Source organism: Schistocerca gregaria, chromosome 7 (assembly GCF_023897955.1).
Source record: "Schistocerca gregaria isolate iqSchGreg1 chromosome 7, iqSchGreg1.2, whole genome shotgun sequence".
Lineage (NCBI taxonomy): Eukaryota > Metazoa > Arthropoda > Insecta > Orthoptera > Acrididae > Schistocerca > Schistocerca gregaria.
The window spans coordinates 449835125-449854656 of NC_064926.1; the positions used below are offsets into that span (position 1 = coordinate 449835125).

Genomic DNA, 19532 nt, shown 5'->3' on the forward strand with positions numbered 1-19532 from the left:
GTCTGTCTTGAAAAGAAAGAAGCGAGTACTGTACACTCTGTCCTTAGTTATCGGAATAACCAGACACGTGTTACAAATATATAAGATGAATGGAGAAACGTTCTGTTGCATACTCAAGGTGATTCTTAGTGTCCTTGAAAAGCGATTACAAACATTCTGTTTAGCTTTATCTATTTGAATGTGTGCAACATACGTCTGTTAACCCTCAATGACCGTTTTTCAGCATAAGTGAGAAAGAAAAGCATAACGTTTGGAATAAATTACTTTGAATACCTAAAGCACTGAAAATGGAACCACATACAGATTTCAAACCATTTGATATAACAGAATCACCATCCTACTGGCACAAAAACGCCGGTAAACATTAATAATACTTTGTAGACTGTTAACACCCACGTACCACAGTCCAAAGAAGATCCGTTACAGTACCTAAAGCGTAATATATGCCACCCTCCTCACTTTAAAAAAATAATTTTTGACATTATAATTGGCGCCTAAAATATCCGATAAAGATTCTGCGTGCTTATTTTTTTCCAATAAACGTACGATTTCAGTTCATAGATTCTGAAGTATATCGCGATTATGATATCTTTCATCCTCAGGATGCCAGAACCTGATTCTTTCTTAGAGTACACTTTTCGGCTTCTCACAGTCCATACCCGCGTGTGAGAACATCGGTTGATTTCACCGAAGAAAAAAATTGATCTCAATTTCATCGATTGATGTTCGAAGTGAGTACGTTTGGGTGATGAGCTCGGCTACTGTGTCACCGCGCCTAGTGCCGTATTGATAAGATCGGCCGCCTTCGACGAATGTCGGTCGTCGGCAGGGTCCACCGATATCGGTGCCATTGTGACCGCAGACTAAGCGGTGCGAGTCTATCCTATCTATGCATATAGATGTCATCACCTTCTCCTTGCGTTGCTACATTGAGGCAGAATATAATGATCATCTGCTTCATAACGAGTTCGTCTGCCATTCTAACGCAACGCAGAGGCGACTATGAGTTCTTGATAGGTTCCCGAGGTACGGGACGTCCACACTGCATAACACCACAAGAAGACCGATATCTCACCATCAGTGCCAGCAGACGGCCACAGTGTACTGAGGTAGCCTTGCTCAGGACCTTACCACAAAAAAAAGGGTTCAAATGGCTCTGAGCACTATGGGACTTAACATCGATGGTCATCAGTCCCCTAGAACGTAGTACTACTTAAACCTAACTAACCTAAGGACATCACACAACACCCAGTCATCACGAGGCAGAGAAAAAGTCCCTGACCCCGCCAGGAATCGAACCCGGGAACCCGGGCGCGGGAAGCGAGAACGCTACCGCACGACCACGAGCTGCGGACAACCTTATCACAGCCACTGGAACAATTGTCTCCAGACACGCAGTCTACAGACGACTTAACAGACCAGGTTTATTCGCCCGGAGACCTGCACGGTGCATTCCACAGACCCCTGGTCACAGGAGAGCCCGTAAAGCCTGGTGTCAAGAAGACAGTACATGGTCATTGGAGTAGTGGTCCCAGGTTATGTTCACCGACGAGTTCAGGTACAGTCTGAACAGTGATTCTCGCCGGGTTTTCATCTGGCGTGAACCAGGAACCAGATACCAACCCCTTAATGCCCTTGAAAGGGACCTGTATGGAGGTCGTGGTTTGATGGTGAGGGAATGGATTATGAATGGTGCACGTACACCCTTCATGTCTTTGACAGAGGAACTGTAACAGGTCAGGTGTATCGGGACGTCATTTTGCACCAGTATGTCCGGCTTTTCAGGGGTGCAGTGAGTCCCACCTTCTTCCTGATGGATGATAACGCACAGCCCCACCGAGCTGCCATCGTGGAGGAGTACCTTGAAACAGAAGGTACCATGCGAATGGAGTGGCCTGCCTGTTCTCCAGACGTAAATCTCATCGAGCAGGTGTAGGATGCTCTCGGTCGACGTATCGCTGCACGTCTTCAAACCCCTACGACACTTCAGGAGCTCCGACAGGCACTGGTGCAAGAATGGGAGGGTATACCCCAGCAGCTGCTCGACCACCTGATCCAGAGTATGGCAACCAGTGGTGCGGCCCTTGTACGTGTGCATGGTGATCATAACCCATATTGCTGTCGGAGTGCATGCGCAGGAAACAGTGACGTTTTGTAACACATGTGTTTCAGGGCAGTTTTCTCAACGTATCACCAATACCGTGGACTTACAGGTCTATGTCGTGTGTGTTCCCTATGTGCCTATGCTATTAGCGCCAGTTTTGTGTAGTGCCACGTTGTGTGGCACCACATTCTGCAATTATCCTTAATTTATGAGCGTGAAGGTATTTTGTAATATTTTTTTGGTTTTCATCCATGGCACCCTTACAGCACAGTGGTACGCTGACGATATTCTGCGCTCCGTTTTGATACCCTTACCGGAAAGCCATCCTGGGCTTACATCTCAGTAGGATAATATCCGCCCGCACAGTTTCTTCTGGTGTCGTCGAGATTGCCAATTCCACCTGTCCGAGAATGTTGGGAGCTTGGTGGGAAAGGCCCTCCAACTATCTCGAGGTTTTGACGATCTAACCCGCCAGTTGGACAGAATCTGGCACGATATCCCTCAGGAGGACTTCCAACAGCTCTATCAATCAATGCCAAACCGAGTAACTGCTTGTTTCAGGGGCAGCTATGGGCCAACGCGTTACTGACTTGCTCAGATATTGAAGCTCTTTCTCTTGAATAAATCATCCAATTTTTCTGAAACTGTAATTATTTATTTGTATATGAATGTAAAAAATTCTTAGGCTATGGTGAAAAACGAAAGCCTAGGTAGACAGTAGTCTGCAGAAAACTTCCTTCAGCACCATTTACGCAAAAACACTTTAATGCTTAGCAGGGAACTAAAGTAAATAACGTCCAACTACGTTAATTGTTTTTGGTCTCTGAATTCTATGGAACACAGTAAAGGCTAATAAAGTGCTTGACAGTCCTAATTACGCCTAATAATAAAACCTGGTTTCCTTAATCGTCCATTATGCTGCATGTAATTCGTCGGCCGGTTCTGATCAGCGCTGGCTGAGAGAAAGGGTGGTTATGAAGACGCAGGTGAGACTGGTTGAGGCGTGATAAATGTGGATACGGCAGAGTCGGTCGAAAGACTGGTGTGACCAGAAAGGTGGCTGTGTGGCCGTCATGTGGGCAGCGAGAGTGAAAGCAAGGCTGCTCCTCCGGTGGGAGACGTACTCGCGGTCTCGGCTAGCGCTTAGTTCCAGGTGGCTGGCGGCTTCTACTTTCTCCCTACGTGTAGGTGCGTTAACCCCTCTTGAATTCATTATATGCAAAAGATATCACTTTTACGATGAGGCAGTAAAAGTAGCCAACTGTTTGATATACGGTAAAGATGGGCGAGGTACGTAACTCAGTTCGTAAACTTGTTTGTTGTAATATAGACGAACTTAAGTTTAAAGCGTTTACAGTCCGATCCTAACGACTTCCATGCGGCTGCGTAAGGCCGCGGCTATGGCAGTGTGTACGATGTTTATCGTTTATTCTTTCTTGTTCCTTTAAACAAGCCGGCCACTGTAACCGAGCGGTTCTAGGCGCTTCAGTCCGGAACGGCGCTGCTGTTACGTTCACAGTTTCGAATCCTGCCTCGGGCATGGATGTGTGTGATGTCCTTAGGTTAGGTTTAAGTAGTTCTAAGTCTAGGGGGCTGATAACCTCAGATGTTAAGTCTCATAGTGCTCAGAACCATTTGAACCTTTAAACAAACGCCGGGCGACTCAGAAAGAAAGAACAGATTTCAGTTATTTATTATAAACAAACTATAAAAGATAGGAACATATCCCACATGTGAATTGGTAGAGGGAAGTTCACAGTGTTGACGCAGGTGCGTTTCCTTTGAAACCTCCCATTAGAAAAATTTATGAATGATTGTTCTGATAAGCCCCTTACGTTATTTGACTTTCAATTTGACTTTCAAACAGCTGAGCAAAACTGAACGTGCACAGATATTTCTCTCTTTACTTATTCAGATCATTAATAAACTGACACACAATATTTTTTGGACAACGCCATCTGACTTTCAATAATCCCTACAAAAGAATTTCCCTGACTAGCAATAACCTATAGCTTTCATGAATCATTTACCTCACAAAAATCTTCGTTACTCGAAGTACTGCAATACAACGAGCGCCAATACTGCCAGCTAAATAAAAGATTCTAACTACTGAAGTCACTAACTACTGATAGGCATAGTTATCAAATGAAAGATTTTGATAGAGAACAAACAATGTATTTACCTTAATAGCGTTCAAAAGTCATAATATATATATCAGTTCATGACATCCAGTCTTACAAATTTATTCTCTCTGATGGACACACGTCCACCTCTCAAAACTCTGCCATCTCACTCCCCACCTCCAACTGCGCAACGCTACGCGCTGTTCGCATCCAACTGCCCAACACTACAACAGCGAATATTCCAATAATGCCAACCAGCCACAGACTTCACACAGCACAGTCAGTGATTTTCATATAGCGCGCTATGTGACGTTACCAACATAAAAACCTAAACAGCCTACTTACATCATATATACATGTAAAGACTTTTAGTAACGTCTCATTTGTATTAATAAATCTTTTAACTACGCGAAGAATTTGCTACTGTAGTTCATGAAGTAATAATAATGACCGCGAGGTAACGCCAGCGGAGTAAGGAACGTGCCTGTGCAGGTGTTGACCTCTTACGCCGCGCTGGCAGAGAATTTTCGCTTATAGTGGCTCATAATTCGGCGTTTAAGCGCGAGTGCTTTCGCGTGTTGGTGTTGGCTCTAATGGGAAGGAGGAGAAGATCCCCATTCTACCGCCCCCCTCCCCCTGCCGCACTCCTCACTTAGCGTGCGTGAGTTTGCATGGGTGCGTGTGCTAGTGCGTGCGTGCGTGCGGAAGTGTGTGTGTGTGTGTGTGTGTGTGTGTGTGTGTGTGATGCTTTTATCGTGCCGCGGCGCTGTGAGCGTTATTCGCATTCTCCTCACACGTGCTCAGGTGTAAACAAGGCCTGCGCACAGAGTTAATGGCCTGCTGCCACACGTAGTAATACGTGCCACGTGTCCGCGCGTCCCGCCGCATGCCAGGAACCCCCAATGACGAATTGCGGACGTCGTGTCTCCTGTACAACATAGCACACGGTGACCCAGTAGCCCAGCGACAGATTACGACAGTGTTACTATGTGCTCACCCGGTGCTTTGATTCAGTGTGAAAGTATTGAGTTTGGATAGTTCACCGCCCAGGTGGACTAAATGGTAAGAATACTGGAGGGCTTGTGACGATAACTGATGTAGTGGAAGAGTGATTGTATTTCTCAATTCTGTCGTATGTCATTACGTAGATAAAATCATATGAGTTTTCGATAAAAAATCTACAGCGATACAGAGAGTTAAAGTGATAACTATACGAGCTTCCAAAGATGTTGGGGGAATGGGGAGCGGCAGTTGTATCAGTTGGAGGTAAGGAACCATGGTGTGGAAAATTTGTAATATCTCTTTATATTCGATGAATTATTCTGATACAATACTACCCTTGAATGACGTTTACTAAGTTTCTATCTTCATACTCGCAGAATCCATGCGCAAAGTAGTTTCATACAATAGCTACGCCATGAGCGCATAATTATTCTTTGTAGTACTCTCTCTGGTGGTTGTTAGAAAAAAATCTTCCGAGACTGTCTTCGTGCCGATTAGCCTGAGCATTGTTTGAAGAATTGTAATCTGAATATTGAAATTTATGACAAAAGATAACTGATACGAAATTGTACGAATTGCTCCTTCATACAAAAGGTGTGTAACAATTTACATTATTTGACATTTGAGAATTAATGATATTCATCGATATATTGTGTAGTTGTTAATCAGAAGGGAACTTCCGAAAGATTGGATACGAACATGCATTTAATAATCCAAGAGCTCCATTACTTCTTCGGAAGGCTAAACTTCATCAAAGCCAAATATCCGCTTGATCTGAGGTTTCCCGACTGATTATACAACGCTCCTAAAAATACGAAGCATTTTATTTGTAGAGATTAGCAGACTGCCGCAAAGCACGAGCCTGCAGAGAAGAAGAATCATTGCCTGATTTCATTCTAACAAGTAAAATTTCTGAATCATTTTGAGTGACTGAGTTATCACTGTGTTTCCTATTATGAATGGTTGATTGCTCGAACGAATTGCGAACTACATAATTACATAGATAAGAGGAAAAATTACAAATTGTACACATACATGAGATAATGTGAAATCTTTCATCCAGAAATAAATGATTGAAATTTCGTCGAAAGTCGATTTAAGAAGTATCCTTAATTTATTGGTGGTGACTAGTTTAGGATATTGTGTCCATCTTCAAAAAATCTGTCTTCCTACGTAAGTAAAATACAATCATTTACTGTATTTTAATTAGTTATGAAGAACGATGGTCTGAAAATTGATATAATGTCCGAAAATAGGAATGAGATTTTCACTCTGCAGCAGAGTGTGCTCTGATATGAAACTTCCTGGCAGATTAAAACTGTGTGCCGGATCGAGACTCGAATTCGGGACCTTTGCCATTCGCGGGCAAGTGCTCTACCAAGGTACTGGCGGGAGTAATGTTGTGAGGACGGGGCGTGAGTCGTGCTTGGGTAGCTCAGTTGGTAGAGCACTTGCCCGCGAAAAGCAAAGGTCCCGAGTTCGAGTTTGGGTCCGGCACACAGTTTTAATCTGCCAGGAAGTTTGATGTCCGAAGATACTTATCACCAATACACAAATGAACGTTGTTAAAGCAACTGTGGAGGGAAAAGTTGTTGATCTAATTCACCTGCAGCATGCTGGACGCCCATAAAATCGTTCATCTATTGACGAAGACAAAAATAGTCTCAGTGCACTGATTCCCATAAAAGCTGCAACATCTTGAAGGTGGCATGCAACAAACTTCAAATAGACGTGAATTATACCAAATACCTGACAAGAAAATCTCTCTCTCTCTCTCTCTCTCTCTCTCTCTCTCTCTCTCTCTGCAATTTCAGAATTGGAATGTATCTTCCAAATATTCCTTGCCTCACTCCCAGTTCGCTTGAATTTTAGCAGAAAAGAACCGAGAGTTTAATAACGCGCGGCCTGATTACTTAGCTAAAGCATCGAACATGCATGAGAAGGCTATCTGGGGCCCAGGCATCGAGAGCACATTCGATTACGGTTCACAGCTCCTGACGAAGGCGGTAACGTCAGTAGCCGAAATGTTGACTGCAAAAATGGAATCGTCGGGTCTCCTGAAAACACGCCATCGGTCAGTAAGAAAGTGTGTGACGTCACTCACCCTGGCGGCTGGCCTGGTCGGCGTCGGGCGGCGGCTCGTGCGGCGACGACTCTCGCACGCACGCCATCAGGTTCAGCGAGTGGCCTGTCGCTGCAGACATGGCCCCTCTGTCTTCTGCTCTGTGCCGCGATCACTGCTACACCTGTGGGCAAGACAGTTATCCTGTCATTTCTTTAATTACTAGTCTATTCCCCGCCGCTTCGCCTATGTGCGCCTATAGAATGCGTCTCCTCCTCCTCCACTCTGTGTCCACCTCTTCCTCCCTCTCTCTGTCCACCTCATCTTCCCACCTCTATATGTTTGTCTCTCCCCAACCTCTGTGTTTCTCCATTTCCTCCTTCACATATCTTTGTCCATTTCCTCCTTCCCCTCACTCTGTCCATCCCTCTTTCTGTCTATCACAACATATCCCCAGCCATGCTCAACAGCAAGTGTAGCCCCTGCAATACAGTTCAATACCAGGCGGATACTACTCCCACAACATGTGTGTCATGCACAGCGCACTACACATAAGGGGCATGAAAAATTATTTATTTGCCCCTGATGCAGGCTGCCCTGCAAAGCACGTTGATTTGGCAGTCCAAAATTATTTCCGTGAAAAATACGTATTTGCTCCTATCTCCAAGCCTATTGGAGCTATGAAGATATGAACACTACAGTGCTAATGTTCACAAGGCCTATTACTTCTGTGCCAGATTTGCTTGAATTCGGTCCAGGGGTCTGAGAGGATCTCTCAGACATACACATGTACATACATACACTCTAACTTATATATATATATATATATATATATATATATATATATATATATATATATATATATAACTTTATTGCTCTCTGCATTACTGAACCAGTAATGATTTATGAAGTTACTGCAGCAAATGCTCCGATGGCCAAATGGACAGCAATGTTAAAGCCCATTTTAAAGAACATATTAGCTGTTCCAGACTAAACAGAGCTATCAATCAATTGCAGCAAAACATGCAGACGAAACAATAAATGACAATCTTAAAGTACTGCATGTCTAGGATTACATCACAGTCAGGCAGAGATTTCAAAATCAAATGGCTTGGCTCAAATGGCTCTGAGCACTATGGGACTTAACATCTAAGGTCATCAGTCCCCTAGAACTTAGAACTACTTAAACCTGACTAACCTAAGGACATAACACACATCCATGCCCGAGGCAGGATTCGAACCTGCGACCGTTGCAGTCGCGCGGATCCGCACTGAAGCGCCTAGACCTGCTCGGCCACCACGGCCGGCATTCCAAAATCAGATACTGGATTAAGGTATACACAGCAGCAGATATAGACTCACGTAAAAATGTAGTAGTGATGAACAGTAGGGTGAAGTTTAAGAGACTACACAGCAGTAATCAGTGTGAAAAGAAGTGGGATATAGAAGTGCTAAGGGATAAAGAGAGATGCTTGACGTGCTCTAAGGTGATAGATACTGAAATAAGGAATAGCTCAGTAGGCAGTACAGAGATCACTAACAATGGCAGAACAGACTTGGGAACGAAACCATACATACAAAGAAGGTAACTGTGAATAAACCATGGATAACAGAAGGAATACTTCAGCTTATCGATGAGAAAAGGAAGTACAAAAATGTACAGGGAAATTCCGGAGTACAGAAATGCAAGTCACTTAGGACTGAAACGTATACGAGGTGCAGAGAAGCTAAGGCGAATGGCCACAAGAAAAATGTGAGGAATTCGAAAAAGAAATGATTGCCAGAAGGGCTGACTCATTAGATAGGAGGGTGAAACCAGCTTTCGGTGCAATTAAAAGCAAGGGTGGTAACATTAAGAGTGCAATCGGAATGCCACTGTTAAATGCAGAGGAGAGAGCGGGTAGGTGGAAAGAGTATATTAAGGCCTCTATGAGGGGGAAGTCTTGGCTGATGACAGGATATGAGAAGCAGCAGGAGTTGATATAGAAGATATAGGGAATCCACTATAAGAATCAGAGCTTAAAAGAGCTCCCACTTAAGATCAACACTTAAGCTTTGGAAGACTTAAGAATAAATAGAATACAAACGTCTCAAAAATGAGATCGACAGGAAGTGCAAAATGGCTAAACAGGGATGGCTAGAGGACAAATGTAAGGATGTAGAAGCTTATCTCACTAGGGGTAAGATAGATACTGCCTACAGGAAAATTAAAGAGACCTTTGGAGAGAAGAGAACCAAGTGTATGAATATCAAGAGCTCAGATGGCAGCCCAGTTCTAAGCAAAGAAGGGAAGGCAGAAAGGTGGAAGGAGTATATAGAAGGTTTATACAAGGGTGATGTACTTGAGGACAATATTATGGAAATGGAAGAGGATGTAGATGAAGACGAAATGGGAGATACGATACTGTGTGAAGAGTTTGACAGAACACTGAAAGACCTGAGTCAAAACAAGGCCCCCGGAGTAGACAACATTCCATTAGAACTACTGACGGCCGTGGGACAACCAGTCCTGACCAAACTCTACCAGCTGGTGAGCAAGATGTATGAGACAGGCGAAATACCCTCAGACTTCAAGAAGAATATAATAATTCCAATCCCAAAGAAAGCAGGTGCTGACAGATGTGAAAATTACCGAACTATCAGTTTAATAAGCCACGGCTACAAAATACTAACGCGAATTCTTTACAGACGAATGGAAAAACTGGTAGATGCAGACCTCGGGGAGGATCAGTTTGGATTCCGTCGAAATGTTGGAACACGTGAGGCAATACTGACCTTACGACTTATCTTAGAAGAAAGATTAAGAAAAGGCAAACCTACGTTTCTAGCATTTGTAGACTTAGAGAAAGCTTTTGACAATGTTGACTGGAATACTCTTTTTCAAATTCTAAAGGTGGCAGAGGTAAAATACAGGGAGCGAAAGGCTATTTATAATTTGTACAGAAACCAGATGGCAGTCATAAGAGTCGAGGGGCATGAAAGGGAAGCAGTGGTTGGGAAAGGAGTGAGACAGGGTTGTAGCCTCTCCCCGATGTTATTCAATCTGTATATTGAGCAAGCAGTAAAGGAAACAAAAGAAAAATTTGGAGTAGGTATTAAAATTCATGGAGACGAAGTAAAAACTTTGAGGTTCGCCGATGACATTGTAATTCTGTCAGAGACGGCAAAGGACTTGGAAGAGCAGTTGAACGGAATGGACAGTGTCTTGAAAGGAGGATATAAGATGAACATTAACAAAAGCAAAACGAGGATAATGGAATGTAGTCAAATTAAATCGGGTGATGCTGAGGGAATTAGATTAGGAAATGAGACACTTAAAGTAGTAAAGGAGTTTTGCTATTTAGGAAGTAAAATAACTAATGATGGTCGAAGTAGAGAGGATATAAAATGTAGACTGGCAATGGCAAGGAAAGCGTTTCTGAAGAAGAGAAATTTGTTAACATCGAATATAGATTTATGTATCAGGAAGTCGTTTCTGAAAGTATTTGTTTGGAGTGTAGCCATGTATGGAAGTGAAACATGGACGATAACTAGTTTGGACAAGAAGAGAATAGAAGCTTTCGAAATGTGGTGTTACAGAAGAATACTGAAGATAAGGTGGATAGATCACATAACTAATGAGGAGGTATTGAATAGGATTGGGGAGAAGAGAAGTTTGTGGCACAACTTGACTAGAAGAAGGGATCGGTTGGTAGGACATGTTTTGAGGCATCAAGGGATCACAAATTTAGCATTGGAGGGCAGCGTGGAGGGTAAAAATCGTAGAGGGAGACCGAGAGATGAGTACACTAAGCAGATTCAGAAGGATGTAGGTTGCAGTAGGTACTGGGAGATGAAGCAGCTTGCACAGGATAGAGTAGCATGGAGAGCTGCAGCAAACCAGTCTCAGGACTGAAGACAACAACAACAACAAGAATAAATAAGGCAGAAGGGATAGAAAACATATTTGAAGATTTCTGAAGTCATTAGGGTAGGTTCTACAAAATGATTGGTTCACGTCGGTATGTAGAATGTATGATTCTGCCGATATACCATTTGATTTTTGGAAAAATATCGTCCTCAAAGCTCCGCCGACTGAAGGAGAAGACAAATGAGAGAACTGTCGCACAAACAGCTTAGTAACAGCTTATGCATCCAAGTTTTTAACAAGACGAATATAAAGAATGTAAAAGAAAATGAGGATGTGTTAGATGACGACCAGTTTGACTTTAGTAAAGGTAAATGAACCAGAGAGTCAATTCTGACGTTGCAGCTGATAATTAAAGCAAGGCTGAAGAAAAATCAAGACACGTTCATACGATTTGTCGACGCGTATAAAGCGTTCAGTAATCTCAAATGGTGAAAGATGTTGGAAATCCTGAGGGAAACAGGGGTAAGCTATAGATAAAGAGAGGTAATATGCAATATGTGCAAGTTCCAAGAGGGAATAATGTGGTAATGTGGAAGACCATGAACGAAGTGCTCGGATTGAAAAGGGTATAAGATAGAAACCGAACAGAATAGAACCGATTTAAAAAGTGGTGCTACACAGGAATGTTGAAAATTTGGTGGTCTGTTAAGGTAAGAAATGAGGAAGTTCTGCGCAGAATCAGAGAGGAAAGAAAGATAAACGTAAGAAATGTTGCTCTTTCTGCTGAATTATGAAAATGATTTCCTCAGTTATTTTCCAGAGAGTAAGAGAAAAAAGTTATAGTTCTTGGGATGTGGTATGTCTAACGCAACTGAATGAAGAAAGGCTTTAAGGCTTCTTTTTTAATGCGACTTCAGTGGCGATTTGTGATGTTGTTACTGCATATATGCCGTCCTGGAGTAATAATATCACGAATGGCCACTGAAGATACTTCGCTAGTTAAATGAAACGGAATGCATTTCCACGATACAAACAGACTTTAATTAGTTGCACTAGACGAAGCACTTGGCAAAAACATAGAAGCAACTAAGAAACGACGGAAAACAAAAAGTGACAAGTTACAATTTTTCAAACAGAACATTACTTTTCTTCCATCATGTAACTGATATGCTTAAACCAAATGTCTACATTTCAATTTAAATAGTGGTAAGGTTCTCCAGCAATCCAGGAATTATTTATTTTATTATAAATACAGTCATGGACTACAAATGTTTATTAAACAGGTTATTAATTTCGGTCAACGGTGAACGTCTTCAGACCTGAGTAAATGCAGTACACTACACAATTCTTGTCACTGCGTATTTTGATAGTAGAGTCACATTAATTAGCCTCGAAGAAAATGACTTATTGACACATAGCCAACACGGATTCAGAAAATATCGTTCTTGTACAACACAGCTAGCTCTTTATTCCCATAAAGTAATGAGTGCTGTCGACGAGGGATCTCAGATCGATTCCATATTCCTAGATTTTAGTTAGAGAGCTAGGAACGTTCATAGTTTGAGCCGTGGATGTAACATGCTATACATAAATGGCTTAGTTCAGATGGGAGTTCTGCTGGCGGATAGTTCATTTAAGTGAGATGTTCAAACGACTGCTTGTTTTCCCGAATGCACAAATGAATGCGTTTCCTAAACGACCTGCCCATTTTGGAGGCTTGTCGCTCCGTGTCCCCATTGGCTGTACATCTCGTCTACAGGTCGGTTAAAAGGCGCACTAAGTTGTGTATGCAGCAAAATGTACACTTGTTCGAACACCTCACATAAATGTACAAACCCCTGACAGAACATCCATTCGATGAGTTATGTACAGCATCTTGGTTGCAACCGTCCCTAATACTTTCAACGTTTCTAGCTCCGTAACTGAAACTGATAGAAATTTGGTTTAAATTGATTTGTACATAGTTTAAATACCTCAGTTACATGATGGGAAAAAGTATAATTTTGCTTAAAAAATTGCAGTTCGTAGCTATAACTTCCTGGAAAATAATTAAACAATTTAGTTTCCTAATTTTGCTGAAAGACTATATTTTCTTACGTTTGATTAACTATATAAATATTCCTTTCACTTATTATTAAGGGGAAAACCTTTTATCTGAAACACCCTGAATCTAACCGGAACTGGCATGAGGGCAACAATTAGCTGTGAATGTAGCGAAATGTAGCCTTTAGTTTAAGACATATCAAGGGTCGCTAGGTACGGCTTAAGAGGCTAATATACTTAGGATGTAGAGTAAAAGAGAACTTTTATATTCTTAATCTTCCAGCTGAAGATGTATCAGAAAGATCGAGAGTATCCATAGTCAACTGATAGCAGCAAAGACCTAGAGTCCCGTATTTCCACTGTTCCAGTCCTGCTGTCATTCATCAAGCACCCAGCATCGATGATTTTTTACTTCTTGTTTGTTCTGGGACCTGTCATCTCTCGTTCTTTATCTAAATAATGGCAATCACGTTGGATTGTAATATAGTTTCACAGCCTCCAAAAGCAAGCTGCACCTGTCTGTGACGGCGCCAACATTTTTATGCGAGATACTTATATTTTACACGTAAGGCTGCTACTCGTACACCAGAATCAGTTGGGATAAATTGACGAGAAACTTCATAACGCTTTCTGCAATTTAGTCATCATTGCGACTGAGTCTCAGGCAATCCAGACAAAACGCATTATTTTCAGAAGTCACACCCCTGTCAATAGCGGTAACACATTAGCCCCCAACCTCAAGTTATCAGAATTTATGAAACCTACGAATCATTTTTCGAAGCAATATGAACACGCAATTAATAAACACATAGGCAAAGAATTAAATGTTTACGCCCTAGAACTGAAACTTCTCCTGCATTATCAAACTCGTCGGAATATGGTATGTGGTCGAATGGTTCGATGGACACCATTCTCTGAGACTTCATCAAGATTGAGTTGAAAACTGTGACGATGACTCGGACGCGCTGCAGCTGGTACCGGCTAAAACACTGGACCTCGCTTCCACTGCACCTATTGGAGGCAACATGTGGCAGTGAAAACGTAGCTTTGTTTTAATACATGCAAAACAGGGCGTAACTAGCGCTTCTCTCTCTGTTTCGTGGTAGTCTCATTTCACACGGCACTCAGGAAAATGTAAACATGCCTTTACTAGCTACACCATATCATTGCGCCAGCTTAATAAAAGTGAAGCAATGCACTGCCTGTTTTAGCTGTGAGACCGGGAGGCAAAATCGCTGAGAAATGTACTAAAAGAATTATTATAAAAATGGTGCAAACGGCTCTGAGTACTATGGGACTTAACATCTTAGGTCATCAGTCCCCTAGAACTTAGAACTACTTAAACCTAACTAACCTAAGGGCATCACACACATCCACGCCAGAGGCAGGATTCGAACCTGCGGTTCTGGACTGCAGCGCCTAGAACCGCACGGCCACAGAGACCGGCGATTGTTATACATAAAGCTAGTTCATCATCGTCATTCATTACTTCTAAAGCATGAGTGAACACCAATCCAACCCTCCCAACAAGGATAAAGGTCATACCGGCACCGGGAACCGAAACTTGGTATTCCGGATGGACAATAAATATGCTACCCGCTCTGCAGCCAATTAAATGAAATTATCGAATGAAATATTAATGGAGGTATATAAAGAAAATAGTTACAGAAAATTTGAGATCTGATGCACAGCCACGAATAATGTACCATAATTACGAAATCTGTAGCCTAATAGTGGCAGCTACTTAGTTACAACTTATAGAAAACAGATATATGTATCAAATTTTTACTGTCGTTCAAAGTAGCCACCAGAATTTTATATAACTCATTGCCAGCGATTTTGAAGTTGTAGGATACTCTTAGCAGCGCTAGTTGTGTTGATAGCTCGAATGAAGCTGTCTGTTACCCAACGATCTCTGTAACAATTCTGAAGTGAATGCCGTGAAGTGCTTCCTTCATCTTAGGAATCAACTTCTAGGCACAAAGGCCTTAGTCCGGAGAGCGTAGTTGGTCGTACAACACAACCCATCCCCACTGATCGAAAAACATTTGGCACAACTTATGCCATATGTACCCGATCACTGTCCCGCAAAATTTTGTGTGGGCCCTGCAGTGCCATCACTTCTTTCTTTAAGCTGGTAGCAGCATGTTTTCCAAATATAAACAGCGTAGAGAAAGAAGTGGCAACGCTTTCTGCAGGACTCTCCTATCACTTTCCAGCACAATGCTCGGGGGCATATAGCGCAAGTTGTGAGTTATTTCTTCGTTCAGTGGGGTGGGAAGTGTTGTGTTGTATCATCCATCATACTCACCAGCCTTAAGCCCTTGTAATTCAGAGTCATTCCTAAGATGAAGAAAGTACTTCACGCCATTCGCTTCAGAACTGCTACACCTCTCCACTCGAACTATCACCACAGCTAAACGGGCTATACGCAGTGCTGGTGACTAATCTGAAGGACAGTAAAATCTGAAACGTGTGTCCATTTATGATAAGTTCTAAATATATAGTTGCCACTATTAAAGTACCACCCTCGTTTTAACATAAATGAGTATGTGCACTGATCTATTGGAAACGGTGTCACAGTTACGTTAGAGGAAGTGGAAAACGACGAGGTACTAGAAACAACAGGCAGGCAGAAGAATGAACGGGTTAGTGTGATATCTGCAACGATATCATGGAAAAGTCGATGTGGCTGAACTCATTCCTCGTTCAGGGGAAAAACCGTGAAAATAAATAAATATTAAAATATTTAAAAATGAAAAGAATAGCACAATAACAGCGTTTCAAAGTGATTCATCCGATTTCACAAGACTACATTTTTTGCTTGAATGAAGATAGCAACTAGCGGTGTATTTTAACTCTATCGAAACTATAAGTTTACCTCGGCACCAGCTTTAATTTGCCGGTTCATTTGGTTGCCAGAAGGGGATTGTGAACACTTAAAGTGACAGGGTTGTTCTCACCAGGACCGACAGCAAACCAGTACCAGCAACAATAGTTCAAGTATAAATGCCGACGTCGCAAGCAGAAGATGCAGAGATGAAGTAAATGGCGATATTGAACAGATAATTCAGTCAGTAAAGAGAGATGTAAATCTAATAGTTATGGGTGACTGGAATGCGGCTGTAGCTGAAAGAGTAGAGGAAACAGTTTCGGGAGAGAGGAAAGAGAGAGAAGAAAGACTGACTGAGCTCTGCAATAAATTTCAGCTAGTAATAGCGAATAATCTGTTCACGAATCACAAGAAGAGGACGTGTACTTAGAAAACACAGGAAGACACGGCAAGATTTCAGTTAGACTTCATCATTGTCAGACAGAGATTCCCAAATCAGTGTAAGTCGTATCCAGGAGCAGTATAGACTCAAATCACAATTTAGTAGTGATTAAGAGTAGGCTGACGTTTAAGAGACTGGTCTGGAAGAATCTGTGGGCTAAGAAGGAAGAAAGGAAGAAGATTGGGTTTAATGTACCGTTGACGTAGAGGTCATTACAGATGGAGCACAAGATCGGAGTGTGTCAAGGCCGTGCCCTTTCAAGGGAACCATCCTAACATTTGCCTGTAGCGGTTTAGAGAAACCACAGAAAACCTAAATGTGGATGGCTGGACGTGGGTTTGAACCGTCGTCCTCCCGAATGGACTCCAGTGTGCTAACCACTGCGCCATCTCGATCGGTAATGCACAAAGAAATGGGATATGGAATACTAAGGAATCAAAAGATACACTTGAAGTTTTCGGAGGCTATAGTGATGCAATAAATAGCTCAGCAGGCAGTTCAGTTGAAGAGGAATGGACGTCTCTAAAAGGGGTAATCACAGAAGCTGAAAAGAAAAGTTTATGTACGGGAGAGGTAACTGCCAAGAAGTCATAGGTAACATAAGCAATATTTCAGCCGATGGAAAACAGAAGGAAGTGCAAAAATGTTAATATAAATTAAGGAATACAGAAATACAAGTCATTTAAGAATGAAATAAATAGGAAGTAAAGGGAAGCTAAGGTGAAATGGCTGCTTGATAAGTCTGAAAAAATCGAAAAAGAAATGATTGTCAGAAACAGTGACCCAGAATATAGAGAAGTCAAAGCCTATTTCGGTGAAATTAGAAAAAAGGGTTGGAACATTAAGAGTGCAATGGGAATTCCACTGTAAATGCAGAGGAGAGAGCGAAAAGGTGGAAAGAGACGCTGAAGGCATCTTTGGGGGGGAAGGACATGTCTGGTAACGTAGTAGAAGAAGAAGCAGGAGTCGACAGAGATAAGATAGGGTATCCAATAATACAATCAGAATTTAAAGGAGCTTTGGAAGACATAAGATCAAATAAGGTAGAAGGGGTAGATAACAATTCATCTTCTAAAATCATTGAAAGATGTGGTAATAGATAGCCGACAACTGTGAGAATTATCGCACATTCAGCTTAACAGCTCATGTATCTGACAACAATAATATACAGAAGGATCGAAAAGAAAACTGTGAATCTGTTATATGACGATCATTTGGCCTTAGAAAAAAGGTGAAGGCACCAGAGAGGCAGTTGATAATGGAAATAAGACTGAGGATAACAAAACACGTCGACCTGGATAAAGTGCAATATATTCGAAATTCCGAGAAAAACATGGGTAAGCTATAGGGAGAGACGGTTTATGTACAATATGTACAAGAATTAAGAGAGGACTATAAGACTGGAAGACAAGAACGACGTGCTCGGATTAAAAAGGGCGTAAGACAGTCTTTCTGCCCTTATGTTCAATTTATACATCCAAACAGCAATACCGGAAATAAAAGAAAAGTTCAACAGTGGGATTAAAATTCAAGGTTAAAGGATATCAATGATAAGAAAGTGAAGAAGAATTATAGGGTATGTTGAATGGAACGAACAACGCAATGCTTACAGAACTTGAATTGAGAGCAAATCGAAGAAAGACGAAAGTAAAGAGAAGTGGCAGAAATGAGAACTGTGAGAAATTTATCAGCAGGGTTGGTGGCCACGAAGTAGATGAAGTTTAGGAATTCTGCTACCTTGGCACCAAAATAGCCATAACGAGGAAAACATAAAAAGCAGACTAGCAGTAATAGAAAGGGGCATTCGTAGCCACAACAGACTACGAGTACAGTTAAAGAAGCAACTTAATACCGTAATTATTTTACATCGGTCACCGCTGCAACAAACGACAGTGCCACGACCTTGGTGGATCTATGTTTACGCCGCCGCTCGTTTCACATAGCACACATTCATTGCTCTGCGGCTTATCAGGAAATTCCGCTGTAGAGTTTCTCGGAAAGAGTTCCACAATCTACAGATCGCAGAGCTGTTGTCGCAATGTGCTTCAAGATTTATGGATCGTCCAGGTCCGGTGAAAGCATAGTTTCCCTCCCGAGTGCAGGCAAAATTTTTGCTGCGAAGTTTCTTTTAGCTTTGCCAGAGACTTGTTTTCGCTGACCTCTTTGAGAGGAAAGACATTCCGTTTAGCGAATGATATTGTGCTGTTTCCGTTCTTATATAGCTTAAGGCTATAGTGAAACGACAGAAAGGATAACTGGCTAAAGAACAGGACAGTATCACTGTTGATTTAAGTCGAAGTGCTATAAATGATGAGTCACAGGTAGCAAATGCGTTTAATAACAATTTATCAAATATGTTAGAACATATAGGGACAAACAGTTTAAGAGGAAAACACTGCAGTATGTTGAAAAACGTAATCTCTTAAAATTAAATGATATGAATGTATCACCGACTTCTCCCTCGGAAATTAAGAAAACTACGTAGGCCTTCGAAAATAAAAGCTTACATAGATTTTGTGGTGTTTCCAACATAGTACAAAAGATTTGTTTTCATATAATAAGGCCTGTCTTATCTGAAACATGTAATGCATCATTTACTCAAGACATTTTTCGAGAGAGATTGAAATGTGGATTGTTAACCCTCTCAATAAGAAAGGTGACAGGAGAGGTCAATAACCATCGATCAGTTTCACTACTGAAAACATTTTCCTAAATTTTCGGTAGATGGTGTGACAGTATCCCACAGCAACAATAATATCCTCAGTAAATAACAGTTTGTATTTCAGAGTAGTTGTTCTACTAACAACACCATTTACATATTCATTCAACAAATTTTACACGCTTTAAATAACAAAAGCTCACCTGTAGGTATTTTCTGTTACCTGTCGGGGCAATCTGACTGTGTGAACCACTATATCCTCCCAGATACTCTGTGGGTTTGTATAGTTGATGATACAGCCAACCAATGGATAATGTATTTCCTAATCAAAAGAATGAAGAAAGTTTTACTTAGTAATTCAACCTGTGTAATCAGGGGAGATACCACTGACTGGGAAAAATCAGACTGTTTCTG

General features: G+C 41.8%; 1 protein-coding gene across 2 annotated transcripts in view; it reads right to left on the bottom strand.

Moving 5' to 3' along the window:
- The window catches only part of LOC126281243 (uncharacterized), a 981147-nt gene that overhangs the window by 461834 nt on the left and 499781 nt on the right, over positions 1 to 19532 (bottom strand). For both annotated transcript variants that reach the window (XM_049980028.1, XM_049980026.1), the window contains exon 5: positions 7334 to 7475. In XM_049980028.1, coding sequence (XP_049835985.1) covers positions 7334 to 7433 — 100 coding nt within the window. In that variant the 5' untranslated portion in view covers positions 7434 to 7475. The remainder of the gene's footprint in view (positions 1 to 7333; positions 7476 to 19532) is intronic.